This window comes from Rhineura floridana, chromosome 20 (genome assembly GCF_030035675.1).
Source record: "Rhineura floridana isolate rRhiFlo1 chromosome 20, rRhiFlo1.hap2, whole genome shotgun sequence".
Classification (NCBI taxonomy): domain Eukaryota; kingdom Metazoa; phylum Chordata; class Lepidosauria; order Squamata; family Rhineuridae; genus Rhineura; species Rhineura floridana.
Window position 1 is genome coordinate 14,924,868 of NC_084499.1, and position 27,027 is coordinate 14,951,894.

The window sequence follows — 27,027 nt, forward strand, 5'->3', positions numbered from 1 at the left end:
ACCCATGTGAACTGTCCAGGAAACAAAGGGCTGTACCCAATGCTGGTCTTATCCAGAGTAGACCCATTGAAACTGATGGACATGACTAACTTAAGTTCATTGCTGTCAGTGGGTCAACTCTGAGTAGGACTAACACTGGCTACAACCTACTGTCCTCAACTTAGGTCAGCAGCGTGCAGCCAGATCTGATTGGCTACGCAGCCTTGTGGCACCATCATATTAACAATGTGATCCCTGATTGGCTAGGAGCACTATAGGAAGGGGATGCTAAGCAGAAAGGAAATGTTGCAAAAGCAGCTGCAGAGCAGGGAAACAAATGGCAATGAAGAAGACACAAAATTTTTTTCAGTTACTGGCTTTTAAATGAATACCTTCTCCTGGGCCCTCAATGGAAATGTAAGTAAGAGGCACGGGGCAAGAAAAGCTCAACAACCCCTCAGCAACAATATAACCTGCACCTCCTCTCTTACCTCATCAGATGGAGAATTCTCAGCATCCTCTCCAATTACCGAGGTCACATCCACACCATACATTTAAAACCCATTTAGCACACATTTAAAAAGCATGGTGTCCCCCAAAGATTCCTGGGAGCTGCAGTTTCTTAAGGGCGCTGAGAACTGTAGCAAGGGGACAAACTACAGTTTCCGGGATTCTTTGGGGGATGCCCCGTGCTTCAAATGGGCTTTAAATGTATGGTGTAGATGCGTGACCCGAAAGATTCTTTAGGGGGAAACTATCCCTATTAAATTGGCTTAAAACCAGTGTGTCGTGTAGATGGCCACTAAGCCTTTTGCAGCCGCATTCCTAGCGTGCATGTGCACGCGTCAACACACAGAGACACACGTTCTTCTCAAACAGTAAAATTTAGAATCTGGATTTGATTTGATTCCACTGCCAAATAACCTTAACTCCCTCCCCTTCTCCCTCCACCTCCCCATCCGGAGCCCTTCACGCCCGTCAGAGATTGTTTGAAAGGAGCTATTTGCTTCTGCCAGGGCGGAACGAGAAGTTGCTAATTGCTCCCTTGAAATCCCCTCCCACGATCCAGGCTGTCTACTCCGACATGAAGCAACGCCAGACTGATGACGAAGGTGGCTCTTGCACCGCTCATCCATATGCAGTGGTTTGAGGTTGCATCCTCCTCTCATAAAGAAAGGTGTCGCAAGGCATTTGGGGCGGAGAGCCGTGTTTTGTCCAGCCCTTGCCACAACAATGCGCCAGCCCTGACTGGCGCCACTGGGTGCCAGAGCGGCAGAAGCAGATAAGAACATCATGCTAATAGGATAGCAAAGGAGTAGCAATCTGGGGATGGGAATGCCAAGAGGCCCAGCCGGTTGGGGCTCTTTGAAAGTCCAGCTTGGGAACTCTAAAAACAGGCCACATTCTGGATATAAGATGAGCCCTGACTCTGGACCAGGCCAATGGTCCTTCTAGTCTGGCTTCCTGTTCTCAGGAGCAAGCAAATGCCCTGATGGGAAGCTTGCAAGCAGGACCTGAGCGCAAGAGCACTCTCCCCACCTGTGCCCCCCAGCAACTAGTCAGTGGACAGTGGAGGGAGAACAGGAGTGTAGTCATCCAGGGGCATATTCCCCATCCAGGTACTAACCAGACCTGACCCTGCTTCTGAGATCAGACAGCATTGGATGCTTTCAGGGTGGTGTGTTGCTGGGTCCAAGCCAATGGGCTGCACCTCTTCCTTTCCTTTCTCAATTTGGGGAAAAAAAAGGAAACTAACATTTAAATAGAAATATATCTCACCATAGTGGGGAAGATTGTGATGAGGGGGTCTGCGTGCCTGCTCAGTCAGCTCTCCGGGTGCTAACTGTTGGTGGGCAACTGCAAGGCTCCTCCTGTTCTCCCTTCTCAGGGTTACTAGGAGGGATGGGTGAAAGACCGTCAGGGAAGGCCCGTAGCTGAGTGGCAGAGCATCTGCTTTGCATGCGGAAGGTCCCGGGTTCAATCCCCGGCACCACCAGGAAGGGCTGGCTGAGAGGGCCCTGTCTGAAATCTGGAGAGCCACTGTCAGTCAGTGTAGACACTCCTGAGCTAGATGGACCAGTGATTTGACTCAGTATAGGGCAGCTTCCTATATTCTTAATCTGTCAGTTCCAGTTTCTCTCCGTTCCTCATTTTTCAATTCTTAAATTCAGCTCTCTCCACGCTGCCGCGTCAGTTCCTGATTTTATTTTATTTTTTTAAGTCCTCCTGGAAAGTCATCGGTGAATTTCTCCTAACACACACATTGCTGCATTAGCCCCTCTTTTGCTAATCTCGTGCATTTGCCTGCTATATTCACTGATACAGGCATATTGTTTTTACGCACGCTTTGCCCTAGTGTGTGCATGCCTGTACGCGTTACTTGGCCAGGCAATTGCACGGCAAAATTCAAAGGGCAAACTCCAAAGGCTGGCTCTGTTTCAGTTTGTGTATTGCTTGGAGAAGTGTGGATTTTGGTAGGCTTGCCTTTCAAGGCAAGGGGAACGACATTTCCTCGACAAGGCCTAGCTACTTGTCATGGTGGCAGCATGCTTCGGAACATCAATTGCCAGGGAACACCAATGGGAGAAAGCTATTGCAGAAATGTCTTGATTTAGGCTTCCCAGAAGAATCTGGCTGGCCATTTTGCAAAACAGGATGCGGGAGTGTGTCAGGGTGTGAGGAACCTTTTGTCCTCCAGCTGTTGAATGACATCATCCCTGGACATTGACTGTGTTTGCTGGGGCTGATGAGAGTTGTCATTCAGCAACATCTGGCGGCCCAAAGATGTTCCCCAAACCAGAAGTTGTCAGCCTCTGCCTCTGATCATGGGTTGTGCTCAGTTTAGTACAGGGATAGCTAACATGGTTGCCAACTCCAGATGTTGTGGACTACATCTCCCATCAGTCTCAGCCAGGATGATGGGAGTTGTAGTCCATAGTATCTAGAGCAGGTGTGGGGAACCTTTGCCCCTTCAGATGTTGCTGAACTACAACTCCCATCAGCCCTAGCAAACATGGCCAATTACCAGGGATGATGGGAGTTGTAGTTCAGCAACATCTGGAGGGTGAAAGGATCCTCACACCTGGAATAGATAATAGACCTTTGAATTGGACCCAGCAGGGCTCTCCTTATGGTCTTAGGGTGTACTTTTCAATAATAGAGGACTGTCTTCTGTAAAGTAGGACACATAGCCATCCTATGTAGTAGAGTGGTTAAGAAGCTGAGCTGTGAATCAAGAACTCCCTGATTCAAATCTCGCCTGTGCTGTGAACTCACTAGGTGGCCTCAGATAAGCCTCCAGTCTCAGTTAGGAATGCTGGAGAATTTCCGTCAGAAGAAACAGAAGCAGAAATTACTGCTGTTTGCATTTTCGTCCCAGGTCCAGAATGGAAATCAACCCAGCAAATACAATCAGTAATTAGCTCATAGCGTTGCTGTTGTTTTTAAAGGCCTGCTACTGATATGTTAATTTTACATAGTTTTCCTTACACTGAAATGAATGTTGTGGAAATAATTATGGCATTAATCATGTTAAATTTGTAATGTACGTAATAATTACGTAAATGGCATTGAATGGCAGGGAGTGAAACGGATAATGTAGTATTTGGCAAAACCGAACTGCAGTGGAACAGAAACAGCGCCGGTTGTGACGAAGACAGGTCAGTGAACAGAAACTGCTGCCTCCTTACATCCCTAGCCTCAGCTATACGCACACCCTATCGTCAACATGGGGATATTGGCGGAAGCCCACCTTACATGGTTGGCATAAGGATTAAAAGAAAAAAAATGGAATGCTTTGAACAGGCAAATATGTGAACAATGCTTAGTAATCTGTGGGAAGGGTGAGAAAGGCGCTTCCCTCACCTGCCAATGATTCTTGGAAATATCCCCCTGGCTGTTTTTAACTTGGGTTCTCCACCACCCGACCAAACTGGGCTCCAAGCCCAGAAATTAGTCTGAATTGAGAAAACTATGGGTGGGGGAGACAGTCACAGGGAAGAATCAGCACAGGTGGGGCAAAGGTAAATTCTTACTATGTGTATGTGCGTGTGTTATGTGCCTTCAAGTCAATCACGACTTATGGCAACCCTATGAATCGGTGACCTCCAGTAGCATCTGTCGTAAACCACCCTGTTCAGGTCATGTAAGTTCAGGTCTGTGGCTTCCTTTATATAATAATCAATCCATCTCTTGTTTGACCTTCCTCTTTTTCTACTCCCTTCTGTTTTCCCCAGCATTATTGTCTTTTCTAGTGAATCGTGTCTTCTCGTTATGTGTCCAAAGTATGATGACCTCAGTTTCATCATTTTAGCTTCTAGTGACAGTTCTGGTTTAATTCATTCTAACACTCAATTATTTGTCTTTTTCGCAGTTCATGATATGCGCAAAGCTCTCCTCCAACACCACATTTCAAAGGAGTTGATTTTTCTCTTATCTACTTTTCTCACTGTCCAACTTTCACATCCATGCATAGAGATCAGGAATACCATGGTCTGAATGATCCTGACCTTGGTGTTCAGTGATACATCTTTGCATTTGAGGACCTTTTCTAGTTCTCTCATAGCTGTCCTCCCCAGTCCTGGCCTTCTTCTGATTTCTTGATTACTGTCTCCATTTTGGTTAATGACTGTGCCAAGGTATTGATAATCCTTGACAAGTTCAATGTCCTCATTGCCAACTTTAAGTTACATAAATCTTCTGTTGTCATTACTTTAGTCTTTTTGACGTTCAGCTGTAGTCCTGCTTTTGTGCTTTCCTCTTTCACTTTCAACAGCATTCGTTTCAGATCATTACTGCTTTCTGCTAGTAGTATGGTATTGTCTGCATATCTTAAATTATTGATATTTCTCCCTCCAATTTTCACATCTCCTTAATCTTGGTCCAAACTCTCTTTCTGTATATCCATTGATTACTCTGTGTAACTGTATCCTCTCCTAACCTCTGCTTTCTATGTTAGAAAGTTTAAAACACACACACACACACAAACATGGTAGAGCTTCCAATGTAGGGAATCATCCCTTTGCTTTACAGAATGGTAAAGCCCTGTTAGGAATGGTACAGTATTCCCCAGAATGGTACAGTCCTCCTCATACCTTGCCTATGTTTACATGCAGGTTGGGCTGTGACTTGCTGGGTGTATATAGCCCATCCTCCAGTTTATGCAGTAAAGCCCCCCCCACTCCATCCATACATCCTTGGTTCACACCTTGAAGATTCTGCATTGTGCTGGCCACCCACTCAGAAATGACGTAATGGAACCGGGAAAAGGGTAGGTAACCTGGACATAAGCCCCAAATGTCATCATCAACCCCAATGATCCTATCCATGTCACACGTGTGGCTTCACCTTGACCTAGCCGCTGTGAGTTCTGCTGCTCCTGCTGCTGTTGATGCCTCCGGGCCAATTTCTTCATCTGAGGAAAGAAGGAAGTCGGGAATAAATGGGTGCACCTCAATCAAAGTCATATGGATCCACAACCCTCTTGGAATAGCCATGTGGGTGCAATGTCAGCGTTCCGTAGCTTGGAGTTCTCCAGATGTTGTTGGACTCTGACTCCCACCAGCCCCAGCAAACCTGGCCAAGTTTTTAAGGGGCAATATTCAACTAAGTGTTACCCAGAGTTAGGGATGGGTGAGAATTTCGGTTCAGTTTGCGTTTCAAGCCGAATTGATCAAATTCACATTTTCTGAAACAACATGAGAACCAAAACACGGCCATCCTTCAAAATTCGCATTTATTAGAATTTCGGGATGCAGTTCGCCAACTAAACCATATTTATAACAATGCATATAGTGGGGGAAATCATGCATAAAAATGAGTACATGAGGGAAAATGACATGCAAAAAGGCGTGAAAGGATGAGAAATGGCTGACAAAACTGTGTAACCTTTGTCAAAACTGCCTACAAAAATGTGTTTATTTGGAGAAATTCGCACTACAATGGTGAGGAATTTTCATGAGGATTTAAAAAAAAAAAAAAATTGCAGCTCGCTGTAGACAACTGAATTGAACAATGGAAAAATGAGAATCTGAGAGAACCAAAAGAGTCAGATCTTCCCATCCCTACTTCTCAGAAACCTTTGAGTGAACGCTTTATTCCTCATTCTCAAAGGAGATGGAAAGCGAGGGAAGAGTTGCAGCTCTGTGGCAGAGCATCTGTTAAACATGCAGAAGGTCCTCGATTCAAATGCTGGCATCTCTGGGTTGGGTGGGAGCATCTCCTATCTGAACCCTGGACAGCTGCTGCCACAGCTACTTAGGATGTTACGCAGGAAGTACAGAAAATAGGATGCACACGTCACTTGCACTTCCTGCCCTGTTCCCCCAGTATTCTGCAATGTCTATTACGCTTGGCTGCTGTAGCTGGAATGGAAGGATCTGCCTTCTTTGGTCCTTTCGATTTCTCACGTAAAACTAAATTCAATTCTCAATCCCCGCTACCTGATCATTTGAAGTGGAGATGTCTGGAAATTCCACGTGCGAAGTACGTCCTTTACGACTGAGCCACAGACCTGTCTTATACTGGGTAAGACCATTGGTCCATGTAGCTCAGTTTGTCTACACTGACTGGCAGCAGCTCTCCAGGATTTCCTACAGGAAGTCTCAGCTAGAGATACAAGGATATGTCAGTTTCGGTTCTCTCAGTTTTTCCTTTTTCCGATCTTAAATTCAGTTCCCTGCCTTTCTGCAACAATTTGGATTTTTTTTTTTAAAAAAAATCCTCATGAATATTCTTCAACTCTTCTCGTGAATGTCTCCTGATAAACACATTTTTGTATGCAGTTTTGACTAACGCACACCTTTTTGCAAGCAATTTCTCCTAATGGTTTCTATATATTATTTTCACAAATATTTATTCCATTTCACACACATTTCCCCCTAACATATGCATTTTTTGCGAATGTTGTCTGGCGGGAGGAATGCATCACAACATTCGGACAAGCACCAGTTTTGAAGAATGGCTGCGCTTTTGGTTCTCGTATTGTTTTGGAATGTGGAAACGCAATAGATCCGGCTTAAAGTGCAAACTGAATTGAATTTCGCCCCGGTCCCTTGCTCTTGTCTACGTTGTGCAGCTCTCCTGATTAAAAACCGAATCTTTTCACTATAGCTACAGCTGGCAACAACATCTGACCTAAAATGAAATTACAAGCAAATTGCTGACAAATCTTCAGAGGATTCTGAAGGGAAGCTAAAATGGTTGCATACGATGAGCAAAATGTTTCATTGTGAATTTTTAAAAAAGGGGGGGTGAGGTTGACCTGCACTTCCCAAAACTGTAGCCACTGCTGTTGCATTTCTGTGTTTTGCAGTTTCAGTCTCTCTCTCTTTAAAAAGAGGTCATCACTGTTCTTAACATTTTATTTATTGTGTTTATATGCCTAAAAGGTTAAAGAGTAACTAAGATTCATTCACACACCACCACAGATGGGAAAAAAGATCTCAATTTTTCTCGATCGAAATCTGTGCAATCCAATTTGCTTTGTATTATTATTTTTGAAAGATTTACTGATCAAACAGCGAAGAAACAGAGCAAGAAAAAACATTGTGTGTGACGCCACCAATAAAATCAGTCAGATCCTTCTGCCAATTCAGCAAGAAATAATAATTGCCACAATCCAGTGCAAGGCTTTGGTCATCCCGAGTTGACGAGGCTCATTTAACATCAACACAGTGTCATCGGCCCAGTCCTGTGGAATGCTCTGCCGACAGAGATTCAGCAGGCGCCTTCTGTTTTAACTTTTAAGAGCCCGCTGAAAACCTTTCTGTTCCATCCGGCTTATGCAGGCAATTATGAAAATGCCTTTTTCGCAACAGTTGACCTTTCTTTTTGTTGTATGTTTAATGTTTTTTTATTCTATGGTGGCGGTTGTTTTTAAACGTGTTGTGAACTGCTATGATGTTTTTAATGAAATGCCGGTACACAAATATTTTTATAAATGAATAAATAAATTTCCACTGCTTCCTTCAGGTCAAGTACCCCAGAATGGTGAAAGAAATATCCCAGTGTTTCATTCTGCCTTGTTGAACCAGAAACTTACCTTTGCTCTTTGATTCTGAAACCACACCTGGACAACTCGAACGCTGAGGCCTGTTTCAGCTGCCAGCGTCTCCCTAACCTGCAAGGAAGGCGATCGGTTGAAATAAGTTATGGAGCTAAAACAGGAGATTGCTGCAATTTAACAAAATGCCCAGATCAGCCTGAATTGCAAAAACAAAAATGAAACAAAACAAAACAAAAACCCTGCAATGACATCCAAAGGAATAAAGAAGAGGTTTGGTGCTGGGATTGTAGAGGTCATTAATTTCACAGAACAGAAGAGAAGACGTGGGCCTGGAGTTCAAGAAGCCAAATGCTATGATAACACTTTTATTTTTCGTTCTGTGTATGTACAGCCTTGGGATCCACAAAGATTTGTATGCTTGCTTTGACAGCTTTGCCGTGTTGATGTAAATACCTAGATTGTATTGTGCTTGTGGTGGACAAGCCCCTGGCATGGACTGGCTGAGCTAGTGTGATGTCATGGAATGTTCACCAACATTCCATCTGGAAAGGGATTTTTTTTAAAAAGCTGTCAAGGATTGAACCCGGGGCCCTCTGCGTGCAAAGCAGATGCTCTTCCACTGAGCTGTAGCCCTGTTGGCAAAAGCCAAGATCCCCTCCCTACAGTTCCATGTACACAGAAGCCAGCTGCACCAACTGTTGAATCTTACTTCTTCCCTGTCAATGGGGCAGCATCCTTTCTTGCACACAAGGAAAGCTGTGTGTGCAACACACATCATTGTTTTTCAGCACCTTGCCCCCACTCCCTGCCGCTGCTGAGGGATGTGCTAGAATGCCGCCCAATTCAGATTTGTACCGAATTTTCCATAAATTCACTTATTCCCTATTGCTGTGGATCGGATATTTATGTAGCGATTCCCCAAGGCTATTTTCAAAAATGGATTTTTTTTTTAAAAAAAACTGCCTCTAAAGTATCAATAAGAATGATCATTTTATTGATATGTCCTTTCATTTACCAATGTTATCTTTCAAAATATTGATATTCCCTTTCAAAATGTTGACATTTCCTTTAAAATAATCGGTATTTCCTTTGAAAATCATCAATATTTCCTTTAAAACATTGATAATATCAATATTTTTTGCGAGGCAAAAAGATTGATTGATAAAAGCAGCGACTAGCAGACAAAGGATGAATACTGGCCTGTTAGGTCGAAGGAATGCTTTTGAACCATCACCGCCAACAGATCCCATCCTTACCACCCCCGCCCCCAGCATCTACCACCTGAGACAGCATCAACTGCCTCATTCTGCCTAGGAGTAGGGCCGGCCCCTGTATCCAATATCTTTTTAAGTGGAGATTCCAGGAATTGATCCTGGAACCTTCTGCCTGCAGACCATATGCTTTTGCCACTGCTGTGATGCAGAATGGGATTATTAATGATGATGTCTGAGCAACGAGTAGGACTTTTCTGCAAAAAGCATACCTTCCGACAAGGTTTGGAAGACACTTCAAATGAAGCTTTGAACGCTCGCCTCTGCTGGGTCGTGAGTATAGTCCGTGGCCGTTTCGGTCTCCTTGGATCCTTCCCGTCGTCGCCGCCCTTCCCTGGGTTTGCTTGTCCTTTGGCTGGTTTGACGTCCCCATCCTCATCATCACTTTTAACTGTCGGTCAATTAAAAAGAGATTGAACACGCGGCCACGCCGGGTAAGAACACTGGAAGAGCCCTGATGAATCACACCAAAGTTCCATCTAGTTAGTATCTGGCTTCCCCCAGTGGCTAGCCAGATGCCCCAAGGCAGGGGTGGGTAACCTCAGGCTCAGGGGAACAAATGTGGCCCTCCAGGAATCTCTATCAGGCCCTCTCCCTAGGCCACACCTCTCACTAGTCCTGCTTCACACCCCAAATATTTTTGCCTCGCCGGAACATGTCTGAGAATTCTGATAGTGTCCCTTGCTTGCACAGAAAGGGGTGTGTGAAGAAACTAGACCTGCTATACATAGATAAAAGCTTACACTTGTTGCTCCACCAATTTTTGCCTCTGGCTCCGCCCACCATTGGCATGTGGCCCTCGGAAGGTTGCCTAGATGGGAATGTGGCCTTCCGGCTGAAACAAGCTCTCTGCTCTTGCCCCAAGGGAAGACCAGACATAAGGGTTGAAGGGAACAGACTCCTCCTGCTGTTGCTACCCAACCATTCGTATTCAGAGGTAGACTGCCACTGAACATGAAGGTTCCATTTGGCTATTATCTTTCTACTGCTGTGAGTTACAAAATGGCACCACACATAGAAAAAGGAAGCATTAGTGGGCATAGGATAACCCAAAGGTTTGCAGAACTGTTCCTCCCCTCTCAAGAGCTTATTCTACAGTTGCTTTCATTGTCTAGGAACACCAATGACATAAACATATCCTTCTGCCAAATCAAGCCAATCCGTTATCCAGTGACCACAGAAGCTACTTTGCAATATTATTCTCAAGCACAACCGCTCCTTTCTTTAGAAATGGCTTATAGAAGGGAGTCTTGTCTACTATCATTAAAACGACAGAACTTACCATTCTGTAAAAGATGCGTTTGAAAACGCACAGAGTGATGTGGAGTTAATAAGCGTAATCGCAATATAAAAATCTGGTTGGCTGCATCCTAAAAAAAATAACTCAGCACGTCCAAAGTTCTCTGTTTGCTAGCATGCTGGAAGATCATTTTTGATGGTTTTGGCAAGAAAACCCAACAGTCTCATGGGTCCCTTTGGATTGCCCTGGATCATTAATTTGGGCCACAGATATTGATGTGGAAGCAAATGTTATTTTAACGGGGGGGGGCTACATACACTCATAAACCTGTGGCATGGAAACCAGGATTTCCCCATTACTTGAAGGGCCGTAGCTCAGTGGCAGAGCATCTTGCCTTGCCCGCAGAAAGCCCCAAGTTCAATCCCTGGCATTTCCAGGTAGGACTGAGAGAGACTCCCTGACTGAAACCCTGGAGATTCGCTGCCAGTCAGTGTAGACGATACTGAACTGGTTGGATTAAGGGTCTGACTCAGTATCAGGCTGGTTCCTAGGCTCCTAACCACTAATGCACAAACTGATGTGGATTGGAAAACATGGGGAAAAGACTGAAAAATGAGAAACGGAAAAACTGACATTGACTGATTCAAAATTGAAATTGGCTAATGTATGAAATTGGCAGATGGAAAACTTTCAGCTTCTGAGTCAATGTCAGAGAATCTTAGCTGGTTGGCTCTACAGTCTTTCCCTCTATTTTGAAGGAGAGGTGTCTCATGTTCATATTTTACTAGTCATAATCTAGGGCTGACTTACCACAACCTTTTTTTCCCCATGGACCAGTTGAAAATTGCCTCGAGGACCCCTTAAGGATTTTTATTACTTTATTTATTTATTTAGTAAATTTATATCCCACTTTTCTTCCCAGAAGGAGCCCTGGGCGTCATTCAAGGAGGGGTGGAGACAGTCAGGTGGTGAGGCTTGGGCAGGGGCTTGGCTGGGGAGATTCCTGAGGGCCGGATGGAAAGTTCTGGAGGTCCACATTTGGCCCTGTGGCCTGAGGTTTCCCATCCGGCCCAAGGTTCTCCATCGGGCCTGAGGTTCTCCATTACCATCTAAAGAGAGGCAGAGGGCTTTGTACAACCATTCATTCTGGAGTCTGAGGTCACATCTGCATCACTTGAACAGTCATGGCTTTCCCCAAAGAATCCTGGGAACTGTAGCTTGTTCTGACAGTCATTAGGAGACCACTTAGCAAACTATAGTTCACAGGACTCTTTGGGGGAAGTCCTGACTGTTCAAGCGGACTAAGAGTGCTTTGGGAATGGGCTGCAGCTCAGTGGCAGAGCATCCACTTGACATGCAGAATGTCCCAGGTTCAGTCCCTGGCCTCTCCAGGTAGAGCTGGGAGAGAATCCTGCATGAAATCCTGGAGAGTGGCTGCCAGTCAGTGTGGACAGTACTGAACTAGATGGAGCAATGGTCTGACTTGGTTTAAGGCAGCTCCCTGCGTTCCTGAATGTATCAGGTGGTATTCAACGCTAGTCCTACTCAGAGCAGACTCACGACTACCTTTGCTTCGTTAATTCCAATGGGTCTACTGCGAGTAGGCAAGAGCTGAATGCAACCCATGGTGTGGCTGTGACCCAGAATGACCTATCTGCGTGGATCATTAGGACCAGGCACCGCTTGGGAGGACTCACCGGAATCCGAGTCGTCGGGACTGACGGAGCTGAGCAAATCTTTCTCCTTTTCGTAGTCGCTTTTGCAGAGCAGCTGCCCTTCCTTCAGCACAAACTCGTCTCCTTTCCGGAGTTGGCGCTCGCAGACGCAACAGCAGAAGCAGCTCAAGTGGTAGACGCACTCCAGCGCCCGCATCACAAACTCCGTTGGGGCAATCTTCTCCATGCAGCCACTGCATTTGGCCGCAAACAATCTGTCAGGAAGTGGGAGGAGAGAAAAGAGAGTCGTCGGGTCAGAGAGTGGAGGCTCTGAGCAGGATCCCACCTTGGAATGCCAGAAATGGAAGGAACGAGTGGGTCGCATTCACGGGCAAAGTCTCCTGGGCATGAATTCCCTTGAAAAGATTCTAGGTCTGTTGCCTGATGCCTTTATTTGGAAAGGGACTACGTTTTGATCAACTGATATTTGCGGTTTTCATACAACTGCAACAATAGCGTTGAAGGAAATGGCATGCTTTGTTTTGGGGAAGAGCCATAGATCAGCTATAGCGCATCCGTTTTGCATGCAGAAGGTCCTCAGCATCTCTAGTAGGGCTGGGAATGCCCCTATCTCGATCCCATGGAGAGCCTCTCCCAGTCAGTGTAAACACAGAACTAGATTAATCAGTGGTCTGGCTCCCTATTAGGGATGGGTAAGAAATTCAATTCAGTTTGCATCTCAAGCCGAATCTATTAAATCTGCATTTCCAGAAACAATATGGGAACCAAAATGTAGCCATCCTTTGAAATCCGCACCAATTTTGCAATGCAGTTCATCAACCAGACGACGTTTACAAAAAATGCCTATGTTAGGGGAAAGCATGCCTAAAAATGAACACATGGGTGAAAATAACATGCGAAACATTGCATAATAGGAGAAATTGCTTGCAAAGAGAGGCACATGCATAAAAACTGCCAACAAAAAGGCACCTATCAGGAGAAACCCACATGAAAGTGCTGGAGAATTTTCATCACATTTTTACCAGTTCTCCAGTTGTGGCAGAAAAGAGGAAAACTGAATTTAAGACTGGAAAAACAGAAAGGAAGGGAACTGAAATTGACAGAGCTTTCCATCCCACTGAAATTGACAGAGCTTTCCATCCCACTGAAATTGACAGAGCTTTCCACCTCACTGAAATTGACAGCACTTTTCATCCCTACTCCGGGGAAGTCAGCTTCCTCTATTTCTGCATTCCACTCACTGCAGCCAGGCACCATTCACAACAAAGCACATTGAGAGAGGGAGAGGAAGCACCTTCTGTCTTTTTGCAGCAATCCAAGCATGCCAGGTTCCCTTCTTTTTCTTTCTTTCTTTCTTTCCACCCCTAGGTAGAGCATACACAGCCAAGGAAGTACTTAAAAGGATTAAAAGCGTGCACAGATTCTCCCGCCTGCTGTTCTCCAAGCCCAGCTCTTTAAACCGATTGGGCTCTGTTTAATGAAGCTTGCCCCTTGAACTCAAAAGGGGCGTGGAGAGGACAGGATGCCTTCAAAGGGCTTCAAGAGGATCAGCGCTAATGTGAAGGCATCTGCAGATGGGCGTCCATTCAGACCATAGCAAACGGATTGCGCTTCAGTAACGTTCAATGGGGTGGAGGTAATGAGGGATGGAAGCAGAGCCCAATGTTTGGCAAAAGCATCTGGAGGGAGGGGGAAGAGAGAAGCTTTCAGATGGGGTGGGGGTTCATCATGCTAGGGGAGGAGGAGGGGGCACTGTTGCTCTGATGAGGTTTCCCTCGTTTTATGGCATTTTTGTCCATTTGACAGGTGATCCTCAATGAGTAAAAAATGAACGCTTTCCAATCAAAAGCCATCAGGCTACTCAAACAGGCATTTATTTAACCCTTACGCCCAATGTAGGACCCAGGGACATGACCTAGCCAAACTTAAGTGCTTCCACTATCCCAGTGAGTTCTCGACATCAAAGTGCACAGGGGAAAATTCACAGAGGGATGGAATGAACTGAACAGTCTGTTTCCGGTCTGTTCTGCATGTGTTCATTCATAAGTTTGTTTCAGCTTCTCTTTTTGTTTAAGTGGATAAAAATCAAAAATACAAAATGTGCATTTCTAAATACGTTTTATCCTAAAAAATAATTATTATTTGGTATAAATTATTTGGTTTTTAAGGCCAAAAATAGCATCGGAAGAGCAACTGTGTCCCAATTCGGGATGTGCTAGAATTCTACCCAATTCGGGTTTGGTACTAAATTTTCCATTAATTCACTTATTCTCTCTTGTTGTGGATTTTTATGTAGTGATTTTCCGTGGCTATTTTTGCTACCAAGAATGATAATTTTATCAATGTTTCCTTTCATTTATAGATATTTCCTTTCAAAATATTAATATTTCCTTTAAAATTACCAATATACCAATGTTTTTTCCTGAGTGGGGAAAATGGATTGGTAAAAGCAGCGACTAGTGGACAAAGAACTGGAATTGATACCAGCCTGTTAGGTTGACTGAATGCTTTTGAAATGGCACTGGGCAATGGAGGCCATCCCTAGTCCCAATCCATCCATGTGGCATAGATCACGTTTGTTCCATGCCAGAATTCACAAAGAATGAATTTCTCAGTTGTCCCATCAGAAAGCAAATTCATTTCAGCTCAAATGGGTGCAAAGTGAAAGAGAGGCGTAGCCAACTAAGTTCTACTTAGACATATTAAAATTAATGGACCTAAGTTAATCCATCAGATCCATCAATTTCAATGGGTCTACCCTGAGTAGGACTACAATTGGATGCCACCCAAAGTTAATGCAAGACATTGTGTTGGGTTGGGTGTAATATTAGTCCTACTCAGAATAAATCCAATGAAATCAATGGACATGAGTAACTTCAGTACATTGATTTGAATGGGACTACTCTGGGTAGGACTAGCACTGGATACAACTAAAGGGGGTGAACTGGCCAATTCCGATTTCTCTCCCAGTGTTCAGCTACCCACATTTCCACATCAGTTTTCATTTATCAAATTCGCACTTCCTGAAACAAAACATTTTTCAGTCTTAAATTCAGTTCTCCAGGATTCTGCGGCAATTTGCTATTTTTTTTCTTCAAATAGTCCTCATGGAAATTTGTCAGCACTTTAGTGAGAAATTATCCCAACACACAAATTTTGCATGAAGTTTGACTGATATACCCATGGTTTGCAAGCAATTTCCCCTAATACAATGCAGCTTTGCATGTTGCTTTCTTTAATATATGCATTTGTATGTGCCCTTTACCCTAGTATATGAATTTTGTACACATTACTTGGCTGGATAGCTGCATTGCAAAATTTGGAGAGGTGCAAATTTGGAAGGATGGCTGTGTTTCAGTTTGTGCATTGTTTTGGAAAGTGTGAATGAGGTAGGTTTGCCTTTCAGTATGAAGTGAATCAATTTCCCCCCCATTTCTAAATGCAACCAAGGATTCAACTGCTGCTGGGTTTTCCCCCCTGAATATGGAAAATAGAGTGCTGGGGTGTTCCAGAGAAGCTCTCCCTTTCCCACAGACAAAGCAGATCACCAGAAGCCAGGGATGGAAGGGCCTATCCATTTTGGTTAACTCAGTTTCTCATTTTTCTAATTTTACATTCAGTTCTGCAGCAACTTGCAATTTTTTTTAAAAAAAAAAAATGCTCATGAAAATTCTTCATAATTCTATCCTCAGCATATATGTGCCTTGGGTAAATAAATCCATAATCCCATGGCCCACCCCACAATCTGTTCTCTTGGTGACACTGAATGGGGCAGCCCTACAAGAGCGAGAGGAGATCAAATTCGGCTCGACTAGTGGAAGATACCGTCCCTGCGTTGTTTTTTAAGACGCCAAAACACACAACAGAAAACGGGACTTGACAAAGTGACCTGACTTTGGTATCTCTTGATCAAACCGCAGTTAGATGGCTTAGCATATAAATGCAAGGCGGTAAACCTGTTGAAGGGTCAGGACAGAAGTTTAGCAGATCACCCCTGTACAGGGTTTGAACCTCAGCAACAAATCCGAGGGCGGCAAAGCACGCGGTCTGATCAGACCCAGAAACAGTTTTCCCTCTGCTTGCAATAAAAGAAACTGCCTGACTGGATCAGATCAATGTCTCACTATCAGAAGTCCAAAATCAGACAACCAGTCTGCTTCTGTGTTGGATTTGCTTTTTAATATGCTTTGAAACCTTTCTAATTTTTTTAAAAAAACAAGATGTTCTTTAACCTTTTTAAAAAAAATCTTCAAAGCTTTTTAAAAAAAGTTTTCAAAGTTGTTTTGTTTTAATGTATTCTCATGTCTGTTTTTCATGATGTTTTTAAGTGTTTTTAGGGCTTTTGGTTGCCGCCCAGGGCTCCTGCTGGGAGGAAGGGCGGGATAGAAATCAAATAATAAATAACTAAATAAACTTAGTTGTGTTCAGATGACAAGAAGCAACATTTCTATTGTATTCTATGTTCATCAGCCCACATCTAAAGTTCTGGGTCCTGTTCTGGTGCTGCAGTTTTAGAGAGATGTTGACCACGGGAAGGGACCTTTTCTTCAGCCCAAGGGCTGCATTCCCTTCTGGGCAAACGTCCGGGGGCCACATGGTTGTGGTGGGCGGAGCCAGAGGCAAAAGTGCACAGTGCAAGCTTGTCACTATGGGCTATGTTTCGACATGAAACATAGAACATAAGAACATCCGGCCAGTGGCCCATCTACTCCAGCATCCTGTTCTCACAGTGGTCAACCAGGTGCCTGGCGGAAGCCCACAAGCAGGACCCGAGTGCAAGAACACTCTCCCCTCCTGAGGCTTCCAGCAACTGGTTTTCAGAAGCATGCTGCCTCTGACTAGGGTGGCAGAGCACAGCCATCATGGCTAGTAGCCATTGATAGTCCTGTCCTCCATGAATTTGTCTAACCTTCTTTTAAAGCCATCCAAGCTGGTGGCCATTGCTGCGTCTTGTGGGAGCAAATTCCATAGTTTAACTATGCACTGAGTAAAGAAGTACTTCCTTTTGTCTGTCCTGAATCTTCCAACATTCAGCTTCTTTGCATGTCCACGAGTTCTAGTATTATGAGAGAGGGAGAAAAACTTTTCTCTATCCACTTTCTCAATGCCATGCATAATTTTATACACTTCTATCATGTCTCCTCTGACCCGCCTTTTCTCTAAACTAAAAAGCCCCAAATGCTGCAACCTTTCCTCGTAAGGGAGTCGCTCCATCCCCTTGATAGACTTAGACATACATACACCCCTCTCTACCCTCTGTCCAGGCAAGCAAGGCATGATCGGAGTTGATGGATGCATCCCAGGTAGCCAAAAATGCAGGGGCAGAGAGGAGGAGGAGGAGGAGAGGGGTTGGCCTGGGGAGAGATCTCAGGGCCCGTTAGAGAGGCCTCACTCAAACAGCGGGGCTGACATTTCGTTCTCATGGCTAGTAACCACTGACCATGCTCCTGCCATGACAGAGACATGCAAAAGGGGCCAGAGTAGCCCAGAGCATGAAGTGGGGGCTGATCCATGAGGACGAATGGGGCACTGGCCCACCAAACTCAGCCCCCACCTGTCTGCCTTCTCACTGACATCCAGCCCAGAAGGTGGCCCTGGCCGTCAGCCTCCTCCGTCTTCGTGCCAGCGTTGCCCCTGTAAAACCCAGCAGGGAGGAGGGCAGGGGAATGGGATCGAGTGAGTTGGCTCCGCCTACCATTGGCCTCTCTGCTTTCCGCCCTGCCAGTCTCAAATGGGCAACAGCCACGGCTGTTAAACAGCGAAGGAAGATCTTCCCCGGTCAAAAAGGCTGCAACAGCATGATGTGTTCTTGAAGCTTCCTACGAAGCCTGACCGCATGCGAGCAGCCTTTGCATCCTGGGCAGCCGCAGTTGAAACGAGGCCCTTGCGCCTCCCTGCGCCGGGGCACGGGCCATCTGGCATTTCGTACGGGGAGGCAGATTTATTGCCTCCCGGACTGTTATCTTGCTTTTAAATTCGACCCTGTTCCGCCTCCCTCAAATCACCGTTCTGCACTGTTTACTCTTATAATAATGTCCTGACAACCTAACCTTTACCTTTTCAATCACCGTGCCCGGGTCTTTAATTTCCTCCTGTTTGTGGGACAAATAGATTGTAATGGTTTTCTTATAACTCATTTACTGCATGGGGGACAGATAAGCCCCATGCGGTGTCAGGTTTGCTGTTCGCATTAAGTGCGGTTCAAGAGGTTCGCTAAACAGGACAGAGCCATAAAAAGAGACCAATTCAAGGCGTCGGGCTCATTCGGCTGTTTCTGCAGGCGAATATCACAAAGCATGTGACAAAACCGGAATTGATTTGGCCGGGCCTTGCCAATGCAACCTGTCCGTTTTTCCACAATTTTACATCATGTTTCCATTTGTTTCTTTGCGTTGTTTTTGTCATATGCCAGATACAAATGAAACAAACACCACTTTACAAACACACACACATACACGGTTGTTAATGCTCAAGACCCAGTACTTCCAAAACATCACATATTTGGATGTTACAGCTGGAGGCCCGCTGTTATTATTCTTTCTCCTCCAAAACTATTTATGGTTAATGACTGTAAGGGAGTAAATAAGGAATTTTTTTAAAAAAAAATCTGCTGCATCGGACCAGAAATACAGCATCTTCTTTCCCACAGTGTTCAACCAGATGCCTCTGGGACGTGTATAAGCAGGGGCTGCAGGCAATTGCCCTCTCCTGCTGTTGCTCCTCTGCCACTGTCATTTGGTGGTATAGTGCCCCTGAACCTGGAGGTTCCACTTATTCACCATGACTAATAGCAGTTGCTATACACCCACCCTCCAGGGATGTGTCTAATCATCCTTTAGAGCCATCTAAGCCAGGGGACTCTCTCTGACATACTGCAGCAGCTAGCTCTGTACAGTCATGATGCCCAACTGTGCAGTGGCAAATTCAGAAGTGCAGGGTCCCTTCATGACAGTCACGCCACACCCCTTTCCTCGTCCCCCTTGCTCTCCATGTCGTCTTGCAAGTCCACACTCCATTACAACAGACATCCTCCTTAGCAGCCAATCGGCACGAAAGGGGAGGCTGTGTGTTAACTATTAAGAGGAGTCTTCAAAGTGGCTGACTCACCTGTTTTCACTCTGGATGGCTCCAATCAGCACGAAGGGACAAGGACTCTTCTTAGCGGCGAATACACTCCCCTTTCATGCTGATTGGCTTATACGCAGGGACCTGGCTGGAACCCTGCTCCTAAAAAAGTAAAGGGTCTACAACCCTCCACAACACCAGATAATTGCATCCCTGATGATGACTAGAGTTTGCCCTGAATCTCCAGCCAAATCACTTATACCTGGCAAGCAAACTTCTCTCTCTCTCTCCACTTTCTCTACTCCATGAATCTACAATTAACCTAGGGTGGAAGATACTACGAAGTTAGATCCCATTAGAATTGTATTGGAGGAGACAGAAGAAATTGGATTGGACTCCAGTAAAGAATGATTATATCATCTGCTGATAGCACCAAGATTCTTAGTAGATCAGCACTAGGAAAAACATGAAAGTATTGATTGATTGGGAAATCAAAATGTTGGACTTTAATTACATCTGTTAAGTTAACATACTGGATTAAAAAACAGGGGAAGTGTCAAAACACTTCTCTCTTTTTTTTAGGAGCAATGAACTGGATTAAATTAATGAATAATGAAGGGAATTCAACGTTATAGCAAAGTAGCCTAATGCAAAGGTTTGTTGCACATTTACTGAAAAAATAAGATAGTTATTGATTGTAAAGCATGTAAGGGTGCAATCCAGCTGCTATGTACATTGGGCTGAGGGGAGCTGGATATGATGGACTCCTGGCTGAGCCCAGGATGAGGGGCAATACTCTCCCTAGAGAGATGGGGGAAAGGCTGTAGCTCGTGGTAGAGTATTTGCTGTGCATGCCGAAACTCCAAGTTCAGTCCCTGGTATCTCCAGGTCAAGCTGGAAATGTCCCCTGTCTGAAACCCTGGAGAGAAGCTGCCAATCTGTGTAGACAACACTGAGCTAGATGGACCCATGGTCTGACTTGGTATAAGGCAGCTTTCTATGTTCCTACGTGCCTGGCCCCATTACTATCAACTTCTAGGAGCCAGGCAAAGATATTCCGGTTTCCCCTGGAGCATTTGGTTTTTTCTGGGGATCATGTGGTATGATGATACCCTAGATTGTACTGCTGTTCATCTTTTAATAAGGTGGGGTAGGATCAGTCCTCCCCCCCTGTATTGCAGGATTAGTAAATAACATTATAGTATTTGTCTTTTAGTGGGGTAGGGGCAGGATTGTCTTTTTATAATGCTGTGGGATGAGCAATTTTGAGTCCATAATATTGTTTTGACTTTTTGGCGTTGTTTCTGTCTGCCTTTACAACTGCAAGATGCTTTGAGCCATTTTATGGAGTAAGCGGCAAATCAATGCTATAAATAACAGTAGGGCAGAAAGGGCGGCATCTGTTACAAGAGGGGAAGGACTTCTGGTGGGGTAAATAAAGGTCACAAATGGGGAAATAAGGGAATCATTATCGCAGCTCGGTGGCTAGCTTGTGCAAGGTCCAACGTTCAACCTCCGGCATCTCCAGTTAGGGCTGGGAGATAAATTTGATTCGGTTTGCATGCCAAATCGATCAAATTTGCACTTTTGCGAACTGGGACACAGCCATCCTTTGAAATTTGCACTTTGCCGAATTTTGAGGGTCTGCAACCAAACTTTACAAAAATGCATATAACAGGGGAAAGCATGCAGAAAAGTGAATACGTTGCTGAAGATAATATCCAAAAATGCATTATATTAGGAGAAATGGCTTCAAAAAAGGTGTTCATCACCACCACCACCATTATTATTGTTGCTGTTGTTGTTAATAATGATAATAATTATTATTATATCCTGCTCTTCCTTCCAGTAAGAGGCCAGGGCGGCAATTAAGGCGGCATTAGTCAAAACTGCCTACAAAAATGTATTTAGTGTGGTGTAGTGGTTAGAGTGTTGGACTATGACCTGGGAGACCAGGGTTCGAATCCCCACACAGCCATGAAGCTCACTGGGTGACCTTGGGCCAGTCACTGCCTCTCAGCCTCAGAGGAAGGCAATGGTAAAACCACCTCTGACTAACGCTTACCATGAAAACCCTATTCACAGGGTCGCCATAAGTTGGGAATCGACTTGAAGGCAGCCCACGTCCATTTTCATGAGGAATTCGCACTAAAATGCTGAAGAATTTTCATGAGGATTTTAAAAAAAATAACATTTCGCCGCAGAAATGGGGAGAACCAAATTTAAGACGAATCACTGAAAGAACCGAAATCAGCAGATCATTCCTTCCTTAGTGCATTGTCAGCTGCTCTCTACAACAGGCAGTGCAGAACCTCAGGCTGAAGGACCAGATGTGGTCCTCTGTATATGGCCCTCGGAACGCTCCCCAGGCTGCACCCCCAAGTGCTTTTGAGGGGGCTGGAATGTGCCCTTGGGATTCTAACCACTCCCCTTGCTTTTCTGGATGGAGGACGGAAAGGGGTGTGCAAATGTGTGCAGAAATGGTTCTGCTGTGCAAAGATCAAGTTTACCTTCATTCAGGACGGGATAGGCTGAGACCCTAAGCTGTGTTAAGTTGAAGAAACCCCATAGCATTGCCCTCTCCCTCAAAAGTACATTATTCCAGGGCCTTTCCCACTTGAGATGTATATTTTTAGGACCCACGTTATGAATATGATGGTAATTTGTTCTCCCCTTGCTGGATCGTCACCTTGCAGTGGTGAGTGGGCTTGCATGTTCCAATGAACCCTGTGAGCGATGCCGTTGGGAGTCATGTGCTCCCAGCAGGGTCACCCGTGGCGGTAAGGTCAAGGGAGAGGAACCAGGCAAAGAACGATCCAAGAAAGTCCTCAACGGCAGAACAGGCGGAGGATAACAATGTGTATGTTACAACGACTGTGAAGGTGGATGAAGGCTGCAGCAGATAAAGGACTTCCAATCATCATGGTACCCATTCCATTGGATCAAAGCCTTTTTCTGTCAAGATTGTGTGTTGATCGTGGTGTGCCAATCTCCCCGCATAAAACAAATTCACGCACAGGCGTCTTCCATAACAAAAGTCCCATGGCAATTGGCAAATGGTGACGGGGGCAGGACTGTGAAATCCAGAAGCCCCTAGTCATGGTCTGGTACATCGGCGGTGGAGACAGATTCAGACGGATCCTTTGTTAAAGACTTTATTTTGGAAGACAATCTTACTCGGTCACGAGTGATCACCAAGAAGAAGAGAATTTGTTCTAAATTGTTTTTAACGTCACAGCTGAAAGTGTTGTGGCCCGCTTTGGGACCTTAGGGTGATGGGCAGGTAATGAATCAAAAAAACACAACAGTAAACAACGACAATGCAGGACTAGCATTGGATACAACCCCTTGGTGTAGAAACAACAACAACAACAACAACAACAATAATAATAATGGGTTGTACCCAGTGCTAGTCCTACATAGAGTAGACCTGATGAAATTAATAAACATGACTCATTTAGGTCCTTTAATTTCAATGGGTCTACTCTGAGTAAAAGCTAGCTGGACACAAGCTTTAGACGTCAGCCCCATTGAATTCAACAGGCCTTACTCCCAGGTAAGTGGGATTAGGATTGCAGCATAAAGCTGTGATCCAGTGCACATCTATTCAGAAGTGAGCTCTATTGGGGTCGATGAGATTTACTCCCAGGTGAGCATGAATTGGATTGCAGCCTTAGCCATTTTTTATGTGTTTTGAGGCCAAGATGTAGCTTTCTTAGCTTGTGCGCAAATCTGGCACTGCATTCGTTGCCCTGCCCGGTTTTGCCTCTGGCCCCGCCCACCGATGGGCTGTGGCCCTGGGAAGGTTGCTCAGAAGGGAATGTGGCCCTCAGGCTGAAAGAGGTCACACCCTGCTTCTCTATAGAGGGAGGCTGTTTGTATCCTTACAATGGGAAAAATCTTAGCAAGGGATCCAGTTGAAGGATGGGAGCCTGGCTGTAAAGGGGTGGGTGTTTCCATGCTTCTTGCTGTGAGGCCAACCTGGACAGAACAGAGATGTCCTCTGCATAATAGTCACCCCCTAATTGACAGTGGCCTGCTCTGTCACTGTCGCCCCCGTTGATTTGGCAGCATGGTTCCTTCCCAGCGCTTTGATGGCAAAATTTATGAGGAATCAAATTATTGCCGGGAGAAGAGAATTAAAACGATCCTTCATTTGCAAAGTCCCCATGATTGCCTCGCCGTGCTCCACCTTTGGGATTCTAAACGCGTCTCCTCCTCCCGCAACACCCATTGCTCTTTAGAAGCGCAGCAATTGCACGCTACAGATTATGGATGCAATTTTCTTCTAATCTGCTCTGGAGCTGAGAAACTATTTTACACAGAGAGAGATTTAAAAGAAAGAAAGAAAGAAAGAAAGAAAGAAAGAAAGAAAGAAAGAAAGAAAGAAAGAAAGAAAGAAAGAAAGAAAGAAAGAAAGAAAGAAAGAAAGAAAGAAAGAAAGAAAGAAAGTTCAAGGCGCCGGTGGAACTCATTAAAAAAAAGTGGCAGCAGCAATTAAAAAGCCAAACGGATTAATGAGCAGCAATTATTTGGGGGAGAAGCGTAGTTTCGGGCTAAACTTTGCAAGGGTGTGTGTGCAAAGGCTAAATCAGGGATGTGCAAGTGGCATTTGGCTCCAAAGTCATAGAAAACATGTCAAAACAGCCGCAAGAGCATCAGATGGAATTAGATGCATATGCGTCCCCCACACATACACACACCTGCAGAAACTTAGCAGACTCAGCAAGATTGATTCCACCTCCCCAGTTGAGTCAGACCTAAATATGACGTTTGAAATCCAAAGCGGGATGCTGTACACTCCACTCAGCTCACCTCACATGGATTTTAATTGTAGTTTAAGGCTTCTTTGTGTTTAGAATGCTCTTAGGGAAATTCGGCCATTGTGCTTTTTTAAAAATAAAAAATAAAAAATTGCAAGTTACTAGCTCTCATGCCCACAGGACACCCCCCCCCCAAATTGCACGAAGGTAGTGTGGACTGAATATGGAAGCTAAGTACATGACACACAACCTAGCAGGAAGGAGATTTTAAGTGGGGGAGATTTTTATTGTGGGGAAGGGGAGATCTGGCAAGGTTTAGAGGCCCACACTTAAGATTAAATTGCAAAAGTAAGCAGTACATTTTAAGAGCATTCGTTCTGATCTTTTTTTTTTAAAAAAAATGATGCCATGAAAGATTCCTCGTGAAAGGTTCATTGTCTGCATATCAGAATGAAGGGCCTGTGTACGAAATGTGAGATCTTTTGCATTCTTCTGCACAAATATGCAAGGATCCAGAACTGCTCAGTTATTGTTTTAACATGGCTCCTCCAGGAGAACAGCTGGTGACCAAGAAGTCTGAAGAACATGAGGGCGAGAGGTTGTTGTTGCGATTATCATCTTTCATGCAGACTTGTGGGGTACTTTTCAACCCCAGGCGCACTTTTCATCGTGCAATTTTACACCATAAGTAGACCTGCAGGGATGTCCTTCTAGGACATTGTCACAAATTTTAATCCGTACATTGTTCTCAGATTCCAGCTGGTTACCACTTACCGTTACCCTTCTGGAAACAAAAACTTCTGGGCCCCCAAAATATCCATGTTTACTCAACATGCACAGAGAAGTGGCCAACGTATACTGCTCAGAACAAAAGCCTGCCTCCTCTGCATAATTTCTTTTTTCTGGCTCAAGGTGCTTTGGTACTGTCAAGCACACTTGTGGTGACCAAAAATAAATAAATAAATAAAGTCTCTTGGGTACAACGTGACTCCATCCTTCCATTGGAAATCTCATTGGGGTCCAAATATACTCCAATGTCACCTAGTGTTTTTTTTCCTGCTGGGTCAGCATGAGGTTTTTATTTTTATTTTTATTTTTATTATTATTATTATTATTATTATTATTATTATTATTATTATTATTATTATTATTATTATTATTATTATTATTATTATAGGGTGTGTTACAGCATTGGCCCTATCTGCACTATACATTTTGCTATGCCACTTTAAACAGTCATGGCTTCCTCCAAAGAATCCTTGGAACTGTAGTTTGTGAAGGGTGCTGAGAGCTATTAGGAGGCCCCCTGTTGCCCTCACAGAGCTACAATTCCCAGGGTTCCCTGGGAAGAAGGGATTGTTCCACCACTCTAGGAATTGCTGCTCTGCAAGGGGGACAACTGTCTCATAACAACTCTCAGCACCCTTCACAAATTACAGTTCCCAGGATTCTTGGGGAGGGGGAGCTCTGAGTGTTTCAAGTGGCATGATGCCGCTTTGAATGTATAGCACAGATGGACCCATTATATTGACTGGAGAGGGGACATATTCATCTCTGGTCCTTTCTGTTGTTAACCCAGTTTGTCATTTGGTACGCAAACTGAGAATAATGATGGGGGGTTGCAAAAGGGGGGGTGACAAAGAGAAGAGGACGCGCTCGTAACTACTCAGGATTCATAATGATTCCGTAAGGGACAGCTTCTTTGCCTTTCTCCACTGTGACCGGCTGTAATATCATTATTATTATTATTATTATTATTATTATTATTATTATTATTATTATATTAGACTTATATACCGCCCGACTAGCAATAGCTCTCTGGGCGGTGAACAGAAAGAATACAATAAAATACACAATATAATACAATAAGAACATATAAAATAAGAACAATCTAAAATAAATGTATATAACATTTATTGGCTTAACAAGATTCATCACGATCATCTCTCTAAGTGGTTTGCCTAAAACAATACCATACATGCAGAAGGAAAATCTAGTATAACCAACCAACAAGTGTTGCAAACAAGGGGACGCAATAATAATATCAAAATATAGATAACCCCAACAGTCTCTTTTTTAAAAAACCAAAACACAAATCAATATCCTGTTAGCAGCAGCGCTGCCATGAAGGTAACCCTCTGGGGGCGGATGGTCTGGGTCCCCACACAGCAGAATGAGCGGGAGGGCCCCCAAATGCAACAGAGATGGTTTGCCACATTTTAAAGGAAGCGAATCAATGTACATTATCAAGAAATTGAAATCCATCATCATCTAAAGAGCCCCCCCAAATAAGTCCAATAAGTCCAGAAAAGACCACTCTTAAGGAACCTAACCACGCCACTGATTAGTAGTCTACGGTCCACCCCATAGATGTAAAGGATTCGTATACCACTTTAACAGTCATGGAGAATCCTGGGAACTGTAGTTTGTTAAGGGGTGCTGACCTCGCAGAGCTACAGTTCCCAGCACCTTTAGCCAACTACAGTCCCCAGGATTCTCTATGACTGTTAAAGTGATGTTAAGAGTGCTTCCAATCTATGGTGGGGATATGACTGGTTCTACACCGATGCATCAGAACGAGGTGACAGGGTGGACTGCATCATTGCAGGCTGCCCATGGGAGAGGTTGTTTTTTAATGTTCCCAAAGGACCCTAGCTCTGTGGTAGAGGAACTGCCTTGCATGCAGAAAGCCCCAGTTTCAATTCTTGGCATCGCCGGGGAGGGCTGGGTGAGGCTCTTGCACGAAACCCTGGAGAGCCTCTGCCAGTCAGTGTAGATAATACTGAGCGAGATGGACCCAATGGGTTTGGCTCAGGATAAGACAGCTTCCTGCACTCCCCTAGGGATGAAGGGAGGAGCTTGATTCAGTTCACATCCACAGGTAAACATGAAATTGCAAAATTCAGAGACGTTGGCATTTTGACGGATGGCTGTGTTTCATAAGGACATAAGAAGAGCTTGATGAATCGGGCTGGTGGTCCATCTAGTCCAGAATTCTGTTGTAGAGACAGATCATAGCCATCATGGC

The 27,027-nt window shown here is 44.6% G+C and overlaps 1 protein-coding gene across 3 annotated transcripts in view; it reads right to left on the reverse strand.

The window, feature by feature from the left end:
* LMX1B (LIM homeobox transcription factor 1 beta) overlaps positions 1-27,027 on the reverse strand; it is a 214,246-nt gene that overhangs the window by 18,468 nt on the left and 168,751 nt on the right. For all 3 annotated transcript variants that reach the window (XM_061603945.1, XM_061603946.1, XM_061603944.1), the window contains 4 exons: positions 12,193-12,425; positions 9,468-9,646; positions 8,021-8,098; positions 5,326-5,392 (listed from right to left, as the gene is read on the reverse strand). In XM_061603945.1, the coding sequence (XP_061459929.1) occupies positions 5,326-5,392; positions 8,021-8,098; positions 9,468-9,646; positions 12,193-12,425 (557 nt within the window). The remainder of the gene's footprint in view (positions 1-5,325; positions 5,393-8,020; positions 8,099-9,467; positions 9,647-12,192; positions 12,426-27,027) is intronic.